General features: G+C 41.5%; 1 protein-coding gene across 1 annotated transcript in view; it reads right to left on the reverse strand.

The window, feature by feature from the left end:
• rabgap1l (RAB GTPase activating protein 1-like) overlaps window positions 1-23,417 on the reverse strand; it is a 239,686-nt gene that overhangs the window by 207,596 nt on the left and 8,673 nt on the right. Inside the window, exons 2-5 of the mRNA XM_061975869.2 lie at window positions 11,967-12,187; window positions 11,620-11,770; window positions 9,247-9,460; window positions 2,973-3,147 (exon numbers count right to left, since the gene is read on the reverse strand). Coding sequence (XP_061831853.2) covers window positions 2,973-3,147; window positions 9,247-9,460; window positions 11,620-11,770; window positions 11,967-12,104 — 678 coding nt within the window. The 5' untranslated portion in view covers window positions 12,105-12,187. The remainder of the gene's footprint in view (window positions 1-2,972; window positions 3,148-9,246; window positions 9,461-11,619; window positions 11,771-11,966; window positions 12,188-23,417) is intronic.

Consider the following 23,417-nt stretch of genomic DNA (forward strand, 5'->3'; position numbering starts at 1 on the left):
CCTACACCCCCATCAGACGCCAGGCCAGGCCTATCACAAAGACTGTTATGACCTGGCCTGACGATGCACTCCCCAAACTTCAGGACTGCTTCCAACACACAGACTGGGACCTCTTCCAACAACAGGAGCTGGAGACAGCCACAGGAACGGTGCTGGACTACATAAAGTTCTGCATCGGGAATGTGACTGTGGAAAAAACCATCCGGGTTTACCCCAACAAGAAACCCTGGATGACCAGCCAGGTCCGCACACTCCTCAGGGCCCGCGACGCAGCCTTCAGGTCAGGGGACAGGGCACTGTACAGTGTTGCTAGAGCCGACCTGAAGAGAGGGATTAAAAAAGCAAAGGCGGACCACAGGAGGTGCATAGAGTCCCATCTGTCCAGCAAAAACTCACGGGAGGTGTGGCGGGGCATTCATGACATCACGAACTTCAGAGGCTGCAATATGACAACTGCGGATCAGAGTGCGACACTGGCAGAGGAGCTTAACTGTTTCTTTGCCCGTTTCGAAACCCCCCAGCGACACTCATCTGCTCCAGCCCTGCCCCCGCCCCCACCGGCGCCACTCCACTCACTGTACAGGAGCACAGTGTCAGACGAGTGCTCCTGGCTGTGAACCCCAGGAAGGCTACCGGACCAGACGGAGTACCTGGAAAGGTGCTCAGGACGTGCGCCCACCAGCTCGCTCCCCCCCTCACCAGGATCTTCAACCTCTCCCTGGCTCAGGCAGTCATCCCATCCTGCCTGAAGTCATCTACAATAATCCCGGTGCCGAAGAAGTCTCCCATCACCAGCCTGAATGATTACCGACCAGTGGCCCTCACTTCGGTAATCATGAAGTGCTTCGAGCGACTTGTTCTCCAGCACATCAAGGACTATATCCCTCCAGACTTCGACCCCCACCAGTTCGCATACCGGGCAAACAGGTCCACAGAGGACGCCATCGCTGTTGCTCTCCACTCTGCTCTGAACCACCTGGAGCAGCAGCAGAGCTACGTCCGGATGCTCTCTGTGGACTATAGCTCTGCCTTCAATACAATAATCCCGGACAGACTCTGCAATAAACTGGACACTCTTGGCCTCCCCCCTCTCACAAACGCCTGGATAAGGGACTTCCTAACGGACCGACCCCAGAATGTGAGACTTGGCCCGCACCTCTCATCCTCCCGCACGCTGAGCATCGGCTCCCCACAGGGCTGTGTGCTGAGCCCCCTCCTCTACTGCCTTTACACCCATGACTGCAGTCCGGCCCACAGTGACAACCTTACCGTCAAGTTCGCCGACGATACCACAGTGGTCGGGCTCATCTCCAGGGGTGACGAGGCTGCCTACAGAGAGGAGGTCCTGAAGCTGACGGCCTGGTCTTCGGAGAACAACCTCGCTCTCAACACCAGCAAGACCAGAGAGATCATCGTCGACTTCAGGAGGAGCAGCACCGACCCTGCCCCCCTCTACATCAACGGCGAGCGTGTAGAGAGAGTCCACACCTTCAGGTACCTTGGAGTCCACATCTCTAATGACTTCTCCTGGACAGTCAACACCACATCAATCATCAAGAAGGCTCAGCAGCGGCTACACTTCCTTAGAGTCCTCGGGAAGTACAACCTGAAGCCTGACCTGCTGCTGACCTTCTACCGCTCGTCCATCGAGAGCCTGCTGACCTACTGTATTACGGTATGGTACGGCAGCTGCACTGCAGCAGACAGGGAGAGGCTGCAAAGAGTGGTCAAGACGGCTCAGAAGATCATCGGCCGCCCTCTCCCCTCTCTGACGGACATCTACACCTCCCGCTGCCTCAACAGAGCCAGTGCCATCATCAAGGACAGCACCCACCCTGGCTCTGACCTGTTCCACCTGCTGCCCTCTGGGAAGCGCTACAGGTGCATTAAAACCAAAACAAACAGGCTAAAGAACAGCTTCTTCCCCAGGGCCATAACCATCCTGAACGGACTGCCCCATTGTCCCTCATAACTGCCTTCTCTTCGGTGCAATAACCCATTCCACCAACCACCCTGTTTTTGTTTTGTTTTTTCATGTATATATTAATTTCACACCATATTCATTGCACTTCTACATTTTTTATATTTCTATATATTTGCACATTGTTTTTCTAGCATGCACACATCGCACTGTATGGAATGGCCTCAATCTCGTTACCTTGCGTAATGACAATAAAGCTGATTCTGATTCTGATTCTGGTCAAAGTTCCTCTCGATAACAAAAGTGCTCTATTGTTTTTATTAGTGCTGGCAGTTGATTTATTTTCTTTAATCATATTAATCACACTTTTAAATTTAGATTACTCATGATTAATCATGAGTTATTAATCACTAATTAACTTTTAAAAAGAGCCCAATATTGGACACAAATGTCATACAGGAAAAATGTTTTTAAATGTTTTACTTGAATGCATGTCATTTATTTGCTCAAAACGTATTCATGCTATATCTAAAGTTCAGTAAAGGTGTATTTTGCAGTGCCTTTCAGGTAACCATGTAGTTAAGGTAAAGGAGCATGTGCATTAGAAATAAATTGCATAATTAATCTGCATATATACATGATTAATGCAATATTTTTGTGATTTATCATTTATTTTTGACAGGCCTAATTTTTATTTAATTTTCTGCAAAATGTTAACATCTCTGTCTTTGTACATAACTCGAGAGGGCTGGTCTAGGGTCATTCCCGGGCCGCTAATTGAATAGTACAGCCCAAAGTGATGACATTAGTGGACAAATATATATTATTTTAATTTTTTAAACATTTTCGTTGATGCTTTTCATCATATATCATGCTAATATTCAACATATTTAATGAAACTGCTAGTTTGTTTACAGCCTGGACTAAATGGATTCATCATCAAAACAAATGCAGCTGTCACTTGAACTTCCAGATGAACATGACATATTCCATGAAGCAATAAAAGCGGTGCGAGTGTGTCTGTCGCGCTGCCTGGGTAATAATGACTTACCGCCTCTTTGATTTGACAAGAGAAGACATGTATTTGGAAGTCTTCAGAGCTCCGGTAACTCTCAGTGAAGCAAAAGCAGTTACTTTCCAAAGAACCATCGCGTCCACGAGCACAAAACAAGACCTTGTATATGGGGAAGGAGGCGATCTCTGTACCCGAGGCCTGGTCCAGAACCCTGGGAAAATCATTTTACACACAAGATTTACAAGTGAAATGTTGTACACCAGTTAAAAGACTACTTTAATGGAACATGTGAAGAGGTGGAAATTAAATTAATAATCAAACTGTTACCAGACACTGATCAAAGTAATCATTTTTAAATTATCTACGGTCTTCTAAGTACAAAAAGAAGTTAATCTATGTTAATGAAACGAGGAAACAATAAAACACTCTTAACTTTCGTGACGATTGACAAAGACATGCAATAAAAACTCCCATTGCAAATGCTGAGGGTGGCCACAAAGTCTCTTAATAAGAATATGCTAAAAAAGATTTATTTTTCATGTATCTCAACCCATGTGTTTGCCATGACCAAAAAAACCAAACATTTTAGGGATTTTTATTTTCCATCTCCGAAAAATCAGTTAAATTTAAAAAGGTTAGAGGACTTAAATCTGGCCCCATATTTTGAACAAGCTTTTCTTTAAAATGGCACCATGGCACTTTTTGCAAAGTTCTTTCAAACAGGAGATGTTCATTTACTATACACTTAGCTCCTTTCCCCATTTTGGTTGCCCATTGACTCCAATTGGAAAAAAATGTTTTAATATAGACTGAAAACTTGACATGTTATAATGCTTTCACTACATATACTAAATGGATCTAACCGCTTCCCTTAGAAATACAAGGAACATTTGTTTTGGTTGTAATTACACATCGCAACCACTAGTTGCGACTGTATACTGTACAGTGTTTTTGCATAGTTGCTGCTTCAAATGAAAAATCTGCCAACAAACAAATTAAATGCAATAGAGAATGATCGTGGTGGGTTGTTATAGCTACAGAAAGGTGTGTAAATGTGGTTTTGAGAACATGTTGTGTGTATATGTGCTATGGCACCACTAACCACTAGATTACAACAGATTATTTGGGTACATAACTTCAAATGCATGGAGTCTTCAACATACTTACGTTAAAACAAATGTTCAATTTGACTGAAAATACCGATGCTATTATTTATTATGTTTTTTATTTTTTTATTTACCTTTGTGATTTACGAATGTGAATATATTTTGTGTGTGTCTGTAAAATTTACTAAAACTTTGGAAGCCTTAAGATTCTTTTAGCAGAGTACATCAGGAAGATACACTGCAAGTACAAAATAGCATGCTTTCTCACGGCCAATGTCGGTCTAGCCCCTCTCTTCATTAGTTTGGACATGTGGCTCAGAAGTTTACACAGGGTAATGTTTGAAACAAGATCAATTTGCCAAAATTTCTGTCAGCTAAATCATGGACCACTTATGCATCGATTATTTGCTATTTTATTATGCATTAGTATAAATCGTGGAGTATGGTGTTTATTTACATTTTGGTTGGTTGGGGCAGAGGTGCTAATCCTTAGCTGCCAGAGGAGAGGAAGGAGAAATCCCTACTATCACTAAATAAAAAATGACCACTATCAATCTCATTACATGATGTATGATTATTTGGAAATAAAGTGGAATATTTTTGTATCAAAGCAATAAAAGGGTGTTTGTTGTGTGATGTAATATGATGTAATTAGATCTTGTTTTGCAGGTCAGTGCCATGATTACAGATCATCCGGAAAGTTTTCCAGTATTTTGTTATGTTACAGCCTTAATCCAAAATAGAATACATTAATTTTTGTCCCTTAACATTCTACACACAATACCCCATAATTACAATATGAAAAGTTTTTTTGTTTTCGGTTTTTCCATCCATCCATCAATGTTCTACCGCTTGTCCCTTTTGAGGTCGCGGGGGGTGCTGGAGCCTATCTCAGCTGCATTCGGGCGGTAGGCGGACCACACCTCATAGTATAAATGTAATTAAAAAAAATAAAACTTTTAAAAATCACATGTACATAAGTATTCCCAGCCTTTGCTCAATACTTTGTTGATGCATCTTTGGCAGCAATTACAGGCTTTAGTATTTTTGCATAGGATGCCACAAGCTTGGCACATTTAGGTTTCTTTAATATCAAACAAACATCCCATCAGTTGGCTCGTTTAAAGTTATTTGGTTATCATCCAGAATTTCTCTGTACATTTCTGCATTCATATTTCCCTCTATCCTGACTAGTCTCCAAGTTCCTGCTGCTGAAAAACATCCCCACAGCATGATGCTGCCACCACCATGCTTCACTGTAAGAATGGTTTTGGCCTAGTGTTGAGCTGTGCCAGGTTTCCTCCAAACATGATGCCTGGCCAAATAGTTCAATCTTTGTCTCATCAGACCACAGAATTTTGTTTCTTATGGTCTGAGAGTCGCGGACATTTCCGCTGTGCTTGATCAAGTTAATATGCTCACATACAATTACCGTAATCAACTTGAAATTTATCACGGTCATATAAATGCCTAACCCTATATTAAATCTATAGCAAAGTACAGTGGTGCCTCAATTTAAAAGGGAGCTGCACTTTTTGGGAATTTTGCCTATTGTTCACAATCATTATGAAAGACATGACTACAGATGAATTTTTTTTTCATGCATTCTAAATATTAAATAAACGTAAATAAAAGTCAGAGGTTGTGTCAATGGGAGCTCCACTATTTCGCCAATAAAATCCAATAAAATAACCATTCAAAAAGCACCAACAATACTCCATTTACATTTTGTGACTTGAATATTAACCAAGTATTAGTGATATTGTTATTACAAGCACTAACGCAGACAAACTATTTATAGCGGTGCCAAGGTCACAAGCTTGTGTCCCTATGTTTATATCATTGAGTGGTCTGCTGCTTCCTCACTGCCTGCAAGTTTATTGCAGATAATAAATCATGCATCTCACTTGCACAGTAGGTAATCCGACAAGGTGGGACACTATGATAGCCATTAAGGATCTGGAACTGGTGAGAAAGACACGAAAAGTGGTTGTTAGCTCCGGCCCCACACCACGACCCCGCACCGAGTTTCTTCGCGAGGATTATGAGACATTTTTCATCTAAATGGGAATATATGAACATCCCAGCAGTCGGCATCCTAATGAAAGCAGACATAGTACAGTAAGTGATGTTTTGTTATGTTTGTTGGCTCTCATGAACAGAAATCAGTGATGAAGAAAAAAAAAGCAAACGTGATGCTTTTTTTTTTTATTAATGCGCCGCGTATGCTTAAAATGATCAAAATAAACAAATATTAAATGTTAAAATAAATGTACTCGTTACTAACAACATATACTTACATGATGTACATAAAACCCGGTGTTTGGATGTTTTTAAGGGATTTAGAGGCGAAATTGAAAAGCTCCCATTGTCACACCTCAGTGAGGGATGTCTTGTCTTGGTTTTTTCTGTCTTGTGAATTGCATGTTTTAGTTTGAAAAGTGTAACCCTTCTCTCGTTTCAGGTCACTTGCCTTTCCTTTTGTGTCATCAGTCTGACGTCATCCCTGATCCCTGATTGTTTCCACCTGTTCCCCATTACCCTCATGTGTCTTATAAGCCCACGCCTCCCTTTGTTCGTGCCTGTCTAGTGTCCTGTCCAAGCCTTGCCTCGTCTCTTGTTTGAAAATCTTGATCCTGAATTAGCTTGTTGATATTTTGAGTTTTCTTTTTCACGTCCTCAGCAGAGTGATTTTGGTTCCTTAGTTTTGCAGTTGAAGTGGTGAGTTTTCAGTTTTTTCTTACAGTTCTCCCTTTTCCTCAATTTTTGAGTGACACCTTTTGTTAACCTTTTTTAGATAAGATACAGTGTAGAAGTTTTATAGCCATTGTTTCTTCCTCCTTTTGGAACGTTTTTTGTTAATGATAAATTTCATAGATTATATTTCTGCGCCAAGTTTAGTTCGTTATTGTTTTTGTGTTTCCTACTTTCGGAGTGATTTTCGGTTGTTCCTTTTTGTGGAATCTTTTTTCGCCGACTAGTCAGGTTATAGCCTATGTTGATTTGCCCTGACTCTGGAGGTGAAAAGAAACTTTCAAAATAAAAGCCTGCCGGATTGTTCTCTACTCTGCATCTGAGTCCCATTTTTGACCAAGCCTGACACCCATAAGCTCCATTGTAAGCACACTTTTGATCAAATGTATTTAATATTTAGAATGCATTAAAAAAAACATCAGTCGTCATGTCTTTCATAATGATTGTGATCGATAGGCAAAATAAAAATAAAAAATGCAGTTCCCCTTTAAGTTGTTTATTTTTTATTTAAAAAATGTTTATTGAGCAACGATAATGAGCCACCTGTAGTAAAAGATTACTTATGCCATATCCATTACTAAGCGCCAGAGTAAGAAATCGAGTACAAGCTCGATGTCCTTTGTGCAATGAAAGGTGCCCCTATAGAAGTGTACTAATTGACGCAAATTATCTCTGCTAATCATTTTGTAGTAATTTCCACAGATTGGTTTAAAGAATTATTTTTGCTTTTGTGGGACTTTTTGAATAAGTGCGTGTGAGTGTGAATGTTTATCTGTGTTGGCCCTGCGATGAGGTGGCGACTTGTCCAGGGTGTACCCCGCCTTCCGCCCGATTGTAGCTGAGATAGGCTCCAGCGCCCCCCGCGACCCCAAAGGGAATAAGCGGTAGAAAATGGATGGATGGATGGATGCCACAAATAGCCACAGAAATGTAGTCAATTCCTGCTTGGTCAATGCCACACACCAGGGTTGAGCGACATGGAGGATATAAATTATATTACTTTGGGCAACAATAGAGCTTTTACTACTAATGTTATATCATCTAAATGTGTCCTACAAATTTGACAAAAAGCTAACGAACACGGAATGTAGCATTCTAGCAAGCAGTTAATGTCCCTCCAGTGTGTAGTAAAGCCACTTCTAAGTCACTAAATCCTCGCATGGCGGCAAATAAACACAGTCTTTTAAGTATCACTTTCACTGGAGGACGAGGAATAGCTAACCATGCTACACTATACACTGTAGGAGGATATGCTAATTGCTCAGGTAGAGCACTTGAATGTAAACAAAGTTGGGCGGATCGATAAAAATATAAACAGTAACGATACAAAGTACCATCAATTCTGGACAATAAGCCCCTACATTTTTACTACACTTTGAACCCTGCGACTTATTAGACGGACCATGATAAAAAAATATTTTAAAAAACAAAAAGCGAGCAAAACACAAAGAGGGTGATTTATTGTTTGTGCTATGGCGCCACCTTTTGGACTGCAGGTGCTGCAATATTCGTTCCTTTTGGTGCTTTCTAACAACCGGAAGTAGAGTGCCGTTCCGTCTTCTAATCTTTCATGGCATTCTTACTCGTATGTATTCTTCGTTAATCACTCCAATCAACGTTTATAAGTTTTACAGTATAACTAAAACTCTTTATACCAACTAAACCGTCCCATGTGTGATGTCTGTAGTGGTTAGTTCAATATTTTTTTATTACGAAAACATCTATTGTTTCTATTATTGTTTACAAACTCTGGAAATAAGTCCCTGGTCACATGAGGCCTCAAGGGGCAAAAACCAAAGGATTTATATCAGAGCCAACAGTTGGAAATAATTAGAATATTTAACTGATATTGTTACACCGCCATCCTGTGTTTTTTTCTGATTATAATTGTGATCTTTTTTTATTTTTATTTGAAGTATCAGCATTGATATGAACTATTTCCACCCTTGTAAATACTTACTACCCAAATTTGTAGTATCACCTAAAACTAATATAAACTAGCTTATTATATTTTACAAAAGAGTAGATAAAACCATGTTACAACAGAGCGTAACGAGATATTAACTGTAAATTTAAATTAATTAAGTAGATTGACATTAGTTTTGAGAAAATAATACAACCAGAAATAACGCAATATGTTACTGCATACATCAGCAATTAAATTGGTAGTTTTTATCATCTGTTTTGAATTGCCTCGATTATCATTTATATGCAGGGGGCTGCAATATATATCATGATATAGATTTTATGCCATATCGCCCATCCTTACTCCACATCTCCACAAGGTTTTGCACATAGCTTTTTGCGTATACCTTCTTCTGAACCCAACAATAGACAACAAAGAGGAACCTTCTTGACAGCGGTAACACATTACTGTACTAGGTTGCAGTTCATGTGACTTAAGTTTCTCTTCATCTATCGAACTAATTCTCAGGGCAATCATGACTGACCTCACAGAGCCATCTGGTCCACAGGGGACGTGGAGGGTGATGGGGATCGGTATGGCACTCTCAGCCAGTAAAGTGGCCATTGCTTTCTGTGCTTCGGCTTCATTACGAGGAGCTTTGACCCAGGTGCAGCCCAGGTAGGACAGCTTGTTGAACTGCACGCTGTCCTCTTCTTGGTTTGTGGGGCTTGTTGGTGCTGGACAGGATGGCGGTTCCTCTGTTGGCAGACATAAAAACTGTGTTTGAGGTTTGTTTTTCTTGTCCTAGTTATTCAGTCCACATTCATACTTTTGCTGTACTTAATATTCAAGCCCCATTGTCAGGCAATAGGTGGCCAATTTGGTTGGGTAAATTTATTTGCCACTTGTATATTGCCAAATGCGAGTTTCATTCACAAGTGGCGCCTACAGGCCTGCTATGCTACCAGAGGAAGTGGGAGCCACTATCCAAGTTTTCAACACTGGCTAAAGAGAGAGACGTAGATACAGGGAAAACAAACCAAAAGCCAGAAAATGTAAAAGTGACAGAATGGCACAGGATGTTAGGGGCTCTTCGTTCAAATGACCTGGAATGTTCACGCTTCACAAACAGGAAGGAGAACAATGAGCACAGCAGATGAAATTCCACTGCTGACTAGCTTATATTTGACACACAACCTCTCAGTTCACAAAAGTGCCAAAAGTTGTGGAATACACTTACTGGTAATTATTTGACAAATTGTGTAGCAGTTAGTGCTAAATGTCTAAATTGATTTGAAGTACAAAAGTACCTCAGGAAACGAGTTCCTCAGCTTTTCGGGATACAAGCTGTCTCCCAGCTAATTGTTATGCTTTAGGTTGCGAGCAAAAATCCGGGTTACTAGCCTCCCCACTGCTTGTTGGCGTAGCGAATTCCACAGTAAACCTCGTAAGATCTAGGCATCTGGTCTTACTAGCTTATAGCTAGAGATCAACATAACTTTCAATCATGGGAATGAAAAAAGTGAGGGCGAAGGAGGGTGCTGAGAAGAAGAAGCATATGATACTCATTGACTTAAAGAAAAACTTCCTCACAAAACATGACCGAGTTGGTAAATCAGTTTGAGCATATCACTGCTACTTCAAAACCGTACCAAAGCAGAATGAATCGAACATAGGCAGCCCAAAATGTTAAAATAATAGCTAAAATGAAAATATAGAGATAATGCTGATGGTGTGTTTGCCAGAGAAGCAACTCGAGGGAGATGCCGTAGGAGTCCACTCTTCAAGGTAAATAGTAAATATTGTACAATGTTATTACATTACTTCATAAAACTACTGTCTGCCAGCCTCATCCCCTTCTGCTTCAGGTTGTAAGAATGTTGTGTTGGCTGCTGCCTGCAGGCTCGCGTGACATTCCTTCTTGCTCTGATGTCTACAAAGGAGGAATATCTTCGTGTCTATTTGTCCACAACCTGATACACCGGACTGTTTTGTCAACTGACCACTACGAAATTGGATTAGCCGCTAAACTCTGACGATAAAAGATGGCACCATTGCGATTTGGTCTGAGGGACCATGAGATAAGATAGGCTCAAGTATTATTTTCATCTAATTGTGGCATGCGCACAATACCACAAGAGTGGACAAGTGTACCTAATGTTGTGACCAGTGAAACTATATACTATTTATGAAGTTTGTTTTCGACCGTGTCTGAAAAAAAAAAAGCGATGATGTTCATCGTCTACATATTCATTATATTAAATTACATTTATTCTAGTGTACGTTCCTAAAATATAAATTATACTTTGGCAGTATAGGAAGATCACACAAACACAATGTAGTGCACTACAGTAGCACATCCATTCATACCAACAAAACCAGTGCCCTGCTTGAAAGAGCTCCTTGTGTCGAATTAAATTCTATTCAGCTCAATTAAAGTATTTTATTTATCCGTTAGGAACTTCATCAATGTGTGTATTGCTGACTGAAAGACGTCTTCTGTCTACATATATCGGTTCACTAGTGTGTTGGATCAACGTTAATGTATGTTTAATGACTTATTAAAAAATTTGCATGGGAAATATAAAAATATCACGCATCCCCAGCAGTACCTCCACAGACGCCCTGTTGAAGACCTCTATTCTTATGTATAGTTTTTGATACAATATTTTTCATCAAAAACGTTTTTCTTTTTAAAAGGCATATTACATGTTAAAATGGTGGTGTTTCGGGGGACCAAGCACCGGTTAAATTGATTTCAACTAATGTCAATGGCCCTTGTTTCTCAATACGAGTTTTCTAAGGTACGCGTTGTGACACAGAACCAATTAAACTGGCATCCCGAGGTACCACTGTGTATTAAATTCATAAAACAACTGGACAACGATTGTAAATAGGACTGATCCAGAATGACTACCTGTTGTTTGGCGCTCTAGGACTTGGATTTCCATGTTGCTGTGCTTCTCCATCTTTTCCACGCTGCTCTTCTCCACCTTGACTTCGTCATCATCATCATCCAACACCTCCTCCATGGCTTTCTCCAGCTGCTCACTCCCGTTCCAAGACATCTGGAGGAAGAGCGTACACATTAAAGGAGGGCGGTGAAGAGAAAAGTATCGCTAACAAACCGTGAAGAAGATGAGTCATAAAGATAGAGAAAGGCAGGAAGCTGCCTGGACTATAGGAGTAATCCATACTATCTACTGTATAGTACGGCCATGTTTCTCCATAAGAAAACAGAGTCTGTCATGGCGAGTTTCTGACCTTAAGCCTTGGTTTGCCCTCAGAGCCTTGTGGTGACCCTGTAGCAGTGGGTTGTACCAGAACAAACTCCTCGCTGGTGACGGTGGCCACGGATTCTGTGGAACTGCTGACTTTGCTCAGAGAGTGGCTGTCATCCATGGTTGACTCTTCTCTCAGGAAGGTCTGGGGAGACCAGAGTTGACTCTCTCCCCCTTTCTCGCCAAGTCAGCCAGTTCTGTATCCTACATGGACAAGAACAATGTTTACCGTCGAGCGTGCTGCGTTTTTGACTTGATGGATCATTTGTATTAAGTTCCACCAAGAAATCATTCAAAATCCTTATTTGGAACAAGAACACACGTTTTTCTCTTTTTTGTGCAATATAGATTGTAAAAAAAACCAATTTGTACGAGACGGCTAAAAATTTAGCTAATGGGATTACCGTATTTTCCTGGCTATAGAGCGCAGCAGTATTTAAGCCACACCCACCAAATTTTAGAAGTAAAAAAATATATTTGTACATATATTAGCCGCAGAAATAATTCGGGATGAAAAATTTTGTAAATGTTTATTTACATACCTTAATTGTTTTCATACGGTGTCTGTAACACGGCAATAAAATCACTGATCAAACAAAACAGAAGTCATCGTCATGGACCCACTAGCTGCGGTAGCTAGCTCTCCAATCAGCTAAACAGACTCAATAACTTCCTTTTGGTGAATTTACAAAACTGAAACAAACAAAAAGGATGCTAATTGTATTTATACTAATACAGACACATGTAAGCGCGTTAACATATTAACAACGCTAGCTTGATTACATCAGGATAGCACGTACAAATGTGCATAAAAATACCCCTGCAGACATCACAAATGGGACGGTTTAGTAAGTATGAATTGTTTTATTTTTATAGTAAAATTTACAAACGCTGCTTGGAGTGATGAATGAAGAATTATATCGAGCAGAAACACTATGGACAAATATACTTCCGGCACAAACCAGGAAGTAGTGGTTTATAGTCCGAAAAATATGGTAATCTATTCTGCCTGTAAAAGCACTCTAAAAAAAAAAAAAAACGCCAACAATACTCCGTTACAGTGTAAGAGCTAAAGCCGAGGAATTAACATAACATAGTAACATAGCTACTGCAGCTCTTGACTTATTGAGCTGCTGTATCACCCTTAAGTTCGTAAAAGTTAATTCCAAATCATGAATCATGTCTCACACTTGTCTAGTAGAAGGTTGTGGTCATAAGCAGAGAATGTGGTCAACTTTGAAATTCAACTTAGAACCGAAGACATGGTAGGAACTTAGGAAGACTCGACAAGATGCTTGTTTGTTCCCAGCATTTTTTACCTGTGGAGTGAGGATTATAGTGAATTCATCACCTAAACAGGGAACACATGTCTTGTGCTGGAAAATTTAAACATCCCATCAGTCGACATCACAGTGAAAGCGGACATTGTACAGTAAGTGATTGTTTTATTATGTTTGCAGTTTGTATTTCTAGTTTAGCATTTACCAATACTGCTGCATGATGCTTAGTACTTCACTATTGCCGGATCTGCTTAGCACCCAGGTTTTAAAACATGTACATAATTTGTCCCAAAGTAGTCATCGTTAGTTTTCATGAAGTCTGTCATGATTAGTAGTAATGTAGTTGGTTATGTTGGAAACAGCGAACGATGCTATGCGTTCTGTGAAATCAATCAATAAAATGACCAAAATACAGTAAATAATACTTATTCTTAGGAATGTGCCTGTTACTACATTACATACATACTCACAACATGTACAGTATATAAAACGTTGGGTTTTTTTTTAGTTTTCTTAGAGGACTCTATAGGCAGAATATATTAAAACCCTATTAGCTCCATTGTTAGCCACCTCGTTAGAATTTATTTTAAGATTTAGAATGCGAAAAACAGAAATATGTGTTTCACAGACATTGTGGAACAAGTTTAATTCCTCTTTAAGAACAGTAACCAATGAATGATTATTTGAAGGCAACAAGACGACGAGGAGTCTAATAATAATGACAATAACAAGAAATAAAAACAAAACAAGTTTCCTTGAACGTAAGCATGTGGCCCTGAACAAGACCCCAAGGTACTTGAACTAATCCACTTGGGGCAGTAGCTTCTCCCCAACCCAAAGATGTCACTCCACCCGTGTCTGGGTGAGTACCATGGACTCGGACTTAGAAGTGCTGATTTTCATCCCAATCGCTTCACACTCAGTGAGAGCTGAAGATCCTGGTCAGATGAAGCCAGCAGGACCACATCCTCTGCAAAAAGCAGAGACCTATACCTACAGCCACCAAATCAGATCCCCTCCAACGCCCTGAGTGCGCCTAGAAATTATGTCCATAAAAGTTGTAAACAGAACCGGTGACAATCGGGCAGTCCGATACCCCATACTCTCTTAGCACTCTCCACAGGTCTTCGAAGTATTCCTTCCACCAATCCACAACATCCCCAATCGACAGTGCACTGCTTCCCCCTCCTGAGGCGACGGATGGTGGTCCAGAATCACTTCAAAGCCATCCGGAAGTCATTCTCCATGGCTTCTCCAAACTTCTCTCATGTCCGAGTTTTTGTCTCTGCAACCGCCAAAGCCGCACACCACTTAGCCTGTCGGTACCTGTCCGCTGCCTCCGAAGTCCCATGAGCCAAAAGGACCCAACAAAACTCCTTCTTCAGCTTGACAGCATCCCTTACCGTTAGTGTCCACCAGCTGGTTCTGGGATTACCGCCACGGCAGGCAACGACCACCCTGGGGTCACAACTCTGATCGGCTGCCTCGACAATAGAGGCAAGGAACATGGTCCACTCGGACTCAATATCAAGTGCCTCCCTTGTAACATGTTCGAAGTTCTCCCGGAGGTGGGAATTGAAACTCTCTCTTACGGGAGACTCTGCCAGACGTTCGCAGCAAACCCTCACTATACGTTTGGGCCTGCCAGGACTGTCCGGCATGCTCCCCCACCATCAGAGCCAAATTACCACTAGGTGATGAACGGTTGAAAGCTCTGCCCCGCTTTTCACCCAATTGTCCTAAATATGACACAAATCTGATGATACAACAACACCTGCTCAGTGGCCTTGTAGGTCGTGAGTTCAAACCCCGGCCGAGTCATACCATAAACTATAAAAATGGGACCCATTACCTCCCTGCTTGGCACTCAGCATCACAAGTTGGAATTGGGGGTTAAATCACCAAAATGATTCCCGAGCGCGGTCACCGCTGCTGCTCACTGCTCCCCTCACCTCCCAAGGGGTGACCGAGGGGATGGGTCAAATGCAGACGTTAATTTCACCACACCTAGTGTGTGTGTGTGTGTGTGTGTGACAATCATTAACTTCAACATTAACAAAGTCGATCATCAGGGTGTCCTGGTGCCAAGAGCACAAATGGACACCCTTATGTTTGAACATGGTGTTTGTTATGGACAATCTGTGATGAGCACAAAAGTCCAATAACAAAACACCACTCTGGTTCAGATCAGGGCGGCCATTTCTCCCAATCACGCTTCTCCAGGTCTCACTGTCATTGCCAACGTGAGCGTAGAACAAGTACTCAGTGGCCAATGGCCCTGCCTTCGGCTGCCGCACAGCTAACAGAGCACCGGACTTCTATACCCCCTCCTATGGGTTGTGAGCCCATTGGAGGGGGGACCCACGTTGCCTCTTCGGGCAGGCCCGGCCACCAGGCGCTCGCCATCGAGCCCCACCTCAAGGCCTGGCTCCAGAGGGGTGCGCCGGCAACCCGCGTCCAGGCGAGGGAAATTTTGGTATTCATAGAAGTCTTTGAGCTGCTCTTTTTCTGGTCCCTCACCTAGGACCTGTTAGTCATGAGAGACGCAAAGGCCCCGTTTACACTAAGCCAATAAGGTTATCCAGGGTAAATCTCACCTAACCTTATCCGTGTCCACACACAAGAATGCAATCGTTTAAGACCCCCGCGCCTCTCCGTCCGCCGGCGCAAAGCGACCTAGTACGCATGCGCGGAGAAAAAATAAAATAAAATCCACCTGAGCGTCCATCTGCTCCAAGCTCTCCAGTAGATGACTTTACTTCACTGCGAAGTTATTTAAAAGAGCTATATTGTAAATAGTTTGCTGTGCATTTTACATTGGTTTGCTGTGTTTTGTGTGCAAATTTTTAAATTAAAATGTATCTCCTTTGAACAATATCCAGTGTTGTGGTATTTCAATTAACTAGAATCCAGTGTGCTGTGGGGCCCTATTGTAGTGAATCACACCCGAGCAATCTTTAACCAACATGAGAAAGTAGACAATGTGATAAAGAACATTTTACAAAAATTACAACAGTTAATCTAGACAGAGAATACCCAAAGTATTGTTGTTGTGGGTTGACTCCGCCATTGGGGTATTCTTTCGTGAGATATGGCGTCAGGGGATAAGCTGGGTCACCCAAAAGAAAAACAGGGACCGGATCTTCATCTTCCAGCAGTTGTTTGGTTCCATCTTTCAGCTGCGCGCTAATGGCGGAGTTAGCGAAGATGCGGGCATCATGCACGCTGCCTGGTCATTTCACAGTCACATCCATAAAGCAATATGTATAGTCACACACTGCCTGTATCACATCCACGGGCGGAAGGGACGAAGTTTTTCGGTAAGTAGAATCACAGCTGACCCGGACATTTGAAAGTTCTCTTGCCGTCTGAGATGTGTTGTATCCGAAATAGCTGCAATCGCGCGTTTCCTTCACTTAAGGTATTGATGTGTGATTTCCACAAGCGTCTGTACATGTAGAAGAAGGACAAACACGGGCATGTCTGCATGACTTGCCTCCATCTTTCCAGTAGTTAGCTCCGGTTGTTATGAAGCTGGCTGTGGCGCGTTCTTTTTGACATCACTTCCTGTGTGGTGCACGGTCTTTCTGGCGTCACTTCCTCTCCAAACTCAGTTTGTAAACGATCAATGAGTCCATACAAAGCTAAGAGCCGGAGAATCAAGAAATACCCGGCGCACTTACCCGTGTAAAAATTTGTCCGAGGAGGGGAACCTTAAACCCTGGTTTAGTGTGGCTGAAACGGGGCTTAGGCTAAATCATTATTTGTTTAAGGGGTTATCCGGCTTAGTGTAGACATGGCCTAAGGGGCACAGAAGCCCTGGACAACATCGCTCCTAGGATCATTGGGACACGCAAACTTCTTCACCACGGTTAGGGAGCAGCTCAGGGAGGACTTTGGAAACTGATAGCAACAAAAAACTAAATAAAATATCTGACTCGTCTTTTCAACTAGGGAAAAACTGCACTCCAAAATGTTCAATATTTATTGAAGTGCACATTTTGCTAACAGAGATTGAGATTCCATTTTATTATAATTTTTTCTTAACATATTTAGGATAATTAAAGGTTCTTAACTTTCCAGTTACAATGGTAAAAAAAAAAAAAAACTAATGAAAAGTTTATTGCATTTGAATGGTATTATTATGATTACATTAGTGCTTAATTTGGTCTCAAAATAACGCTTACAATAATTTCGTTTACCGGCAATATTTGTGGGACAATATATCATCCATCACAATAATGTATTATCGGCCCAGGCCTAGCCATCTTATAAAAGGAGGCGTTCATTCATTTCAGGCACATGATTCCATTTATGCATACCCTGCCGATTAATATGAAAACAGTGGGTAGGAACAGGATCATGTGCTCCAATCACACTAATTCAATTATAGCAAGTGGCCAGAACAACACAGGCGAATAATGGGCCATTTCCAGAAGGGACCGAACAGAAACATATGTTGTTGTAATATATATAGTATATAGCCGGTCTGTCCTGATAGAGTCTGAATGAATCATGCACACATTTCAGCCAAATAGCTACCGGTAATTTCGTAGGCCTATCATTATGGCTGCACTACATGTACTATTATATACAAAATACACTTGCACAGTCTAACAATGTCAGGCCAGAGAGGGAACACACCTCAGACCAGAGAGTTTACTATTCCTGAATTAACCATGCAGAGCTCAACTGCACTGAACTGAACTGAACTTCTTGGTGGAAAAGTGCCGAAACAAAAGCTAGTCATTACGAGTCTCGGTCTGCTCCTCCAACGCAGTTGGCAGCCTCGCAACCCAACCATTAGAGAGGAAAACCTGACTTGTGAGTGATTTCGACCAGCTACACGTCAACCAAAACACACTGAGCCCACAGGCTGCATTACATCAGAGAGGGTGTGTGTGTGTGTGTGTGTGTGTGTGTGTGTGTGTGTGTGTGTGTGTGTGTGTGTGTGTGTGTGTGTGTGTGTGTGTGTGTGTCTCTGCAAACTGAATTATGCTTTTTGACAGACACGAAAGCAAAAATCTGTATCTAATAATCACAACAATCAAGTTCATTGACCTTGACACATGATAAAGACTTGATGGTTTAATTGTCCTAAAAAAAAGTATCAACCCTCATTCTAGGCATAAGATTGTATCTTAGTTTCTGACTTTTTGGATCAATCTGAATAATGAAAGGATTAAAAGAATACAAACTAAAAGTGATGTGAAGTAAGACGACTTCAATGTCTGTCAGAATACGTGCTGTCATTTGTTGTTAATATACAGCAGAGGTCTGCAACCCGCAGCTCTGTAGTCGTATGTGGTTGTTCAGCCTCTTTGCTGTGGCTCCCCTTAGATTTTTTTTAACACCGAAGTGAGCAAAGTAGGCATTTTTAAAAAGAGTTTTCTAATTTCCGGCTGAGGCCGTGAATGTGTACAGGCTGAGTCATGAGGTGTAAAGAAGGCAAGTAAAAGAGACTGGAAGCCTGTGTATTTAGTGAGCAAGATGTTCGCTACTTGAGTGTATAACCCCTAGGATAAGCTAACAATGAATACTTACCAAAAAAGAAAAATCCCATGAGAAAAAAAAGTTTGATTTTGCATGGGCCGATTGCTTTTTCTGTAAAATATAAATTATAAGATCAATACGTTTAAAAGTTTATAAGCTGTATTATGTTTTGCAGCTCTACACTATTTTTCTTTGGAGGAAAAGGGGCCAAAATGTCACTTTTGATTGCAAAGGTTACAGACCCCTGATGTCTGTCTTAGATTTGTGCAAGCTTGCCACAAATAGATTTGGACAGTCAAAATCTGCTTCGGTTCTACCTGTTACGCCCTTGTTCATTATGGTAGGACTGTCTGTGACTGCAGCCTGTCGTTACAACCATGTACAGTAGATGGCATCATAACTCTGCTTCTACCACACACTAGGACAGGGGTCGGCAACCCGCGGCTCCGGAGCCGCATGCGGCTCTTTGATCACTCTGATGCGGCTCAGCTGCATACTTGCCGACCCTCCCGATTTTCCCGGGAGATTTCCGGATTTCGGTGCCTCTCGCAGAAAACTTCCGGGGATTAATATTCTCAGATTTTCACCCTAACAGTAATAATAAGGGCGTGCCATGATGGTACAGCATTCAGCGCCCTCTACAATCTGTACAAACAGCGTGCCAGCCCAGCCTTTTGTTGTATGCATCTTCTACTTGCACACGCAAGTGACAGCAAGGCATACTTGGTCAACAGCCACACAGGTTACACTGACGGTGGCCATATAAAACAACTTTAACATTCTTACTAATAATGCGCCACACTTTGAACCAAAACCAAACAAGAATGACAAACACATTTCTGGAGAGCATCTGCACCTTAACACAACATAAACACAACAGAACAAATACCCAGAATCCCATGCAGCCCTGACTCTTCCGGGCTACATTATACACCCCTGCTACCACCAAACCCCGCCCCCACCCCAACCCTGTTCCCCCACACACCAACCCCCAGCCTCCGTGCGTCGGTTGAGGTGGGCGGGGTTTGGTAGCGAGGGTGTATAATGTAGCCCGGAAGAGTTAGGGCTGCATGGGATTCTGGGTATTTGTTCTGTTGTGTTTATGTTGTGTTATGGTGCAGATGTTCTCCCGAAATGTGTTTGTCATTCTTGTTTGATGTGGGTTCACAGTGTGGCGCATTATTAGTAAGAGTGTTAAAGTTTTTTATACCGTCACCGTCAGTGTAACCTGTGTGGTTGTTGACAAAGTATGCCTTACTGTCACTTACGTGAGCAAGCAGAAGCCCCATACAATGTGTGGCTGGGCCGGCACGCTGGTTGTAGTGGGCACTAAATGCTGTACCATCACGGCACATTCGAGAGAATAGTTGCCCTGAAATTCGTAGTCTGCTGGAAAATCGGGAGGGTTGACAAGTATGACGCTGTCAAGCGCCATTGATATAAAACTCGCGGGCCGCACCAACATTCAATTTTCATATCAAGGTGTGGGCCGCGTGTCTGAGACCCTTGGTTTATACATAGCACAAAGCAAAAAAAAAAACTTTGTATGCAGTGTTATTTCATTTTAAATTTCAAAAGATTTTTGTGGCTCCCATTGTTTTCTTTAATTTGTGAAACTGGTCAAAATGGCTCTTTGAGTGGTAAAGGTTGCCGACCCCTGCACTAGGACTACATGTGATTAGTGTTAGCAACTTTTGTGCTATATTTAGCGAATATTCAGAGCATTCTAGATTTATTTTTTTTCCAAAAAAAATGACTAACAGCAACATATCGAGCAACATGATCCTTTGTTATTTTGCATATTGTTACGCTAAACACCGTAGCTGGTAGGGATGGGTACCAAATTTGGTAGTTGTATCTTTTGTACAAACCGATGTCTGGGTATCGATTCACATAAAATCAAGCCTTTCCGGGTCCTAAATGGCTGTCAAAATATACCAACTTGTTGAAATACGTCCTCAGGCTTCTTCTGTTTCGGTGAGATGCATGATTTATGATCTACAATGAACTGCCAAGGAGCAAGGAAGCGAGGACACACCTCGCCAGTTGATCATGTCCAAATTGTAAACAGGCTTGTGATCAAAGCGCCGCTATAAATAGTTTGTCTGCGTTAGCGCTATTAATAACAATATCACTAATACTTGGTCAATATTCAAATTACGAAATGTAAATGGAGTATTGCTGGTGTTTGTTTGTTGTTGTTTTTTTTTTTTTTTTTTTTTTTTTTTAAATGGTATTTTTTGGATTCGTGGGCAAAATAGAGGACCTTCCATTGACCCTGCTGTAAGCAGACTTATTTACAATTGTACAAATTATTCGATGATAGCTAGGCCTGGGCCGATACATTTTGTTTGATTATTTATATTAACACACACACACACACACACACACACACACACACACACACACACACACACACACACACACACACACACACACACACACACACACACACACACACACACACACACACACACACACACACACACACACACACACACAAACCATATTATTGCCATGATTTTATGAGACCAAATTAACCATTAATTTAATGATAATACAGGTATATCCTTTCAAATGCAATAAACTTTTATTTCTCGTGTATTTTAACGTAATTGGGATGAACATTTTTAAATCTCCAAAGTAAATAAAACAAACAAATAACAATAAAATATACTTTGTCTGTTCGTAACATGTTGCACTTGAATCCAAATTACAACTAAAAGCAATAAAATATCTTAAGGAGGGGATGGGGGTGGGGCTCAAATTTACACAACCATGACAATGAATAAAATAGCTAAATAAAGTATTGACAAACAAAGTTGCACTTCAACATTGAACATGCAGGCAGAGGTAGAGTTGTACATTACTTAATAATCAAGTTAGGACATGTTTAAACAAAAGTGCAGAGTAACAATGAAAACTACAGTTTAAAGATGTATTATCAGGTAATTTGCAAAATAAAATGAAAAGTTTGGCAAATTCCGAGTGAGGAACACCAACATGACAGGACAACACTTTTTTTTTAAATGCTAGTTTTATAACAGTCTTAAATGGCAGCATGTCTTTGGCAATGTATTTAAGCACACTTTGTGTGAGCGCACACTATTTTGTTTACACTGACCTGGCTTGTTCACCAAACGCGAATGGAGTGCAAAGTGAGTTTGGACCGTCGAGTGATTGTACTGTATTTCCAGTGGCTGTTGTTGTAATCGCACGTATTTGTTCGGTGTCGATAGGCTCATCTTGTTCCAAAGGATAAAACTGAAATATTCCCACATTGGTGCAGTGGCATTTGGTTTTGTGATCATTTTGTCCATGTTAGCTGCTACATGCTAACTAGTTGCCCTGTGTGATGCTAAGGGCCTAACAGACTGCACATACTCACTTAATGAGGACAAGATAATTCACCCCTTTCGTTTCATTCCGCAATGGTACAAACACGTGTAGCCGCTAATAGCGACGAAAAGTGTGAATGCTTTTTTGTTTTTTAATGATTGTTGACTCAGTTGTGTCATGACTAGTTATGCAAATTAGATGATGACATCATCCATCCCCTCCCTGTTTTTGTTTACTTAGGTTAACTTCGACCACATTAAAATAAAGTACAAGTTTGTGTTACTTTTGTAAAGTAGTTTTTTGAGGGGGAAATAATGCAACCTTTGGCAACAGATTTACTCTGTAACAGATTATTTGTAGTTCAACTATTTTCTATTAAAGGCCTACTGAAACCCACTACTACCGACCACGCAGTCTGATAGTTTATATATCAATGAAGAAATCTTAACATTGCAACACATGCCAATACGGCATGTGTTGGTTAGCTTACTAAAGTGCAATTTTAAATTTTGCGCGAAATATCCAGCTGAAAACGTCTCGGTATAATGACGCCGGCACGTGATGTCACGGATTGTGGAGGACATTTTGGGACAGCATGGTGGCCAGCTATTAAGTCGTCTGTTTTCATCGCAAAATTCCACAGTATTCTGGACATCTGTGTTGGTGAATCTTCTGCAATTTGTTCAATGAACAATGGAGACAGCAAAGAAGAAAGCTATAGGTGGGAAGCGGTGTATTGCGGCCGACTTCAGCAACACAAACACGGCCGGTGTTTCATTGTTTACATTCCCGAAAGATGACAGTCAAGCTTTACCATTGGCCTGTGGAGAACTGGGACAACAGAGACTCTTACCAGGAGGACTTTGAGTTGGATACGCAGACGCGGTACCGTGAGTACGCAGCTGCGGCTTCCAAACATGTGATCGCTTGCCCGTACGTGCGTGCCGCTATGTGCATGTCACGTACGTAACTTTGGGGAAATATATGTGCTGTATGAACTTTGGGGAGGTGAAGGGTACTTTGGGCTGTGGGATTGAGTGTGTTGTGCAGGTGTTTGAGTTCTATTAGCAGGTTATATGGACGGGAGGGGGGGGGGGGGGGTGTTTGTTATGCTAGATTAATTTGTGGCATATTAAATATAAGCCTGGTTGTGTTGTGGCTAATAGAGTATATATATGTCTTGTGTTTATTTACTGTTTTAGTCATTCCCAGCTGAATATCAGGTCCCACCCGCCTCTCACAGCATCTTCCCTATCTGAATCACTCCAACTGCCCTCTAGTCCTTCACTCTCACTTTCCTCATCCACGAATCTTTCATCCTC

This window comes from Nerophis lumbriciformis, linkage group LG14, assembly GCF_033978685.3.
Source record: "Nerophis lumbriciformis linkage group LG14, RoL_Nlum_v2.1, whole genome shotgun sequence".
Lineage (NCBI taxonomy): Eukaryota > Metazoa > Chordata > Actinopteri > Syngnathiformes > Syngnathidae > Nerophis > Nerophis lumbriciformis.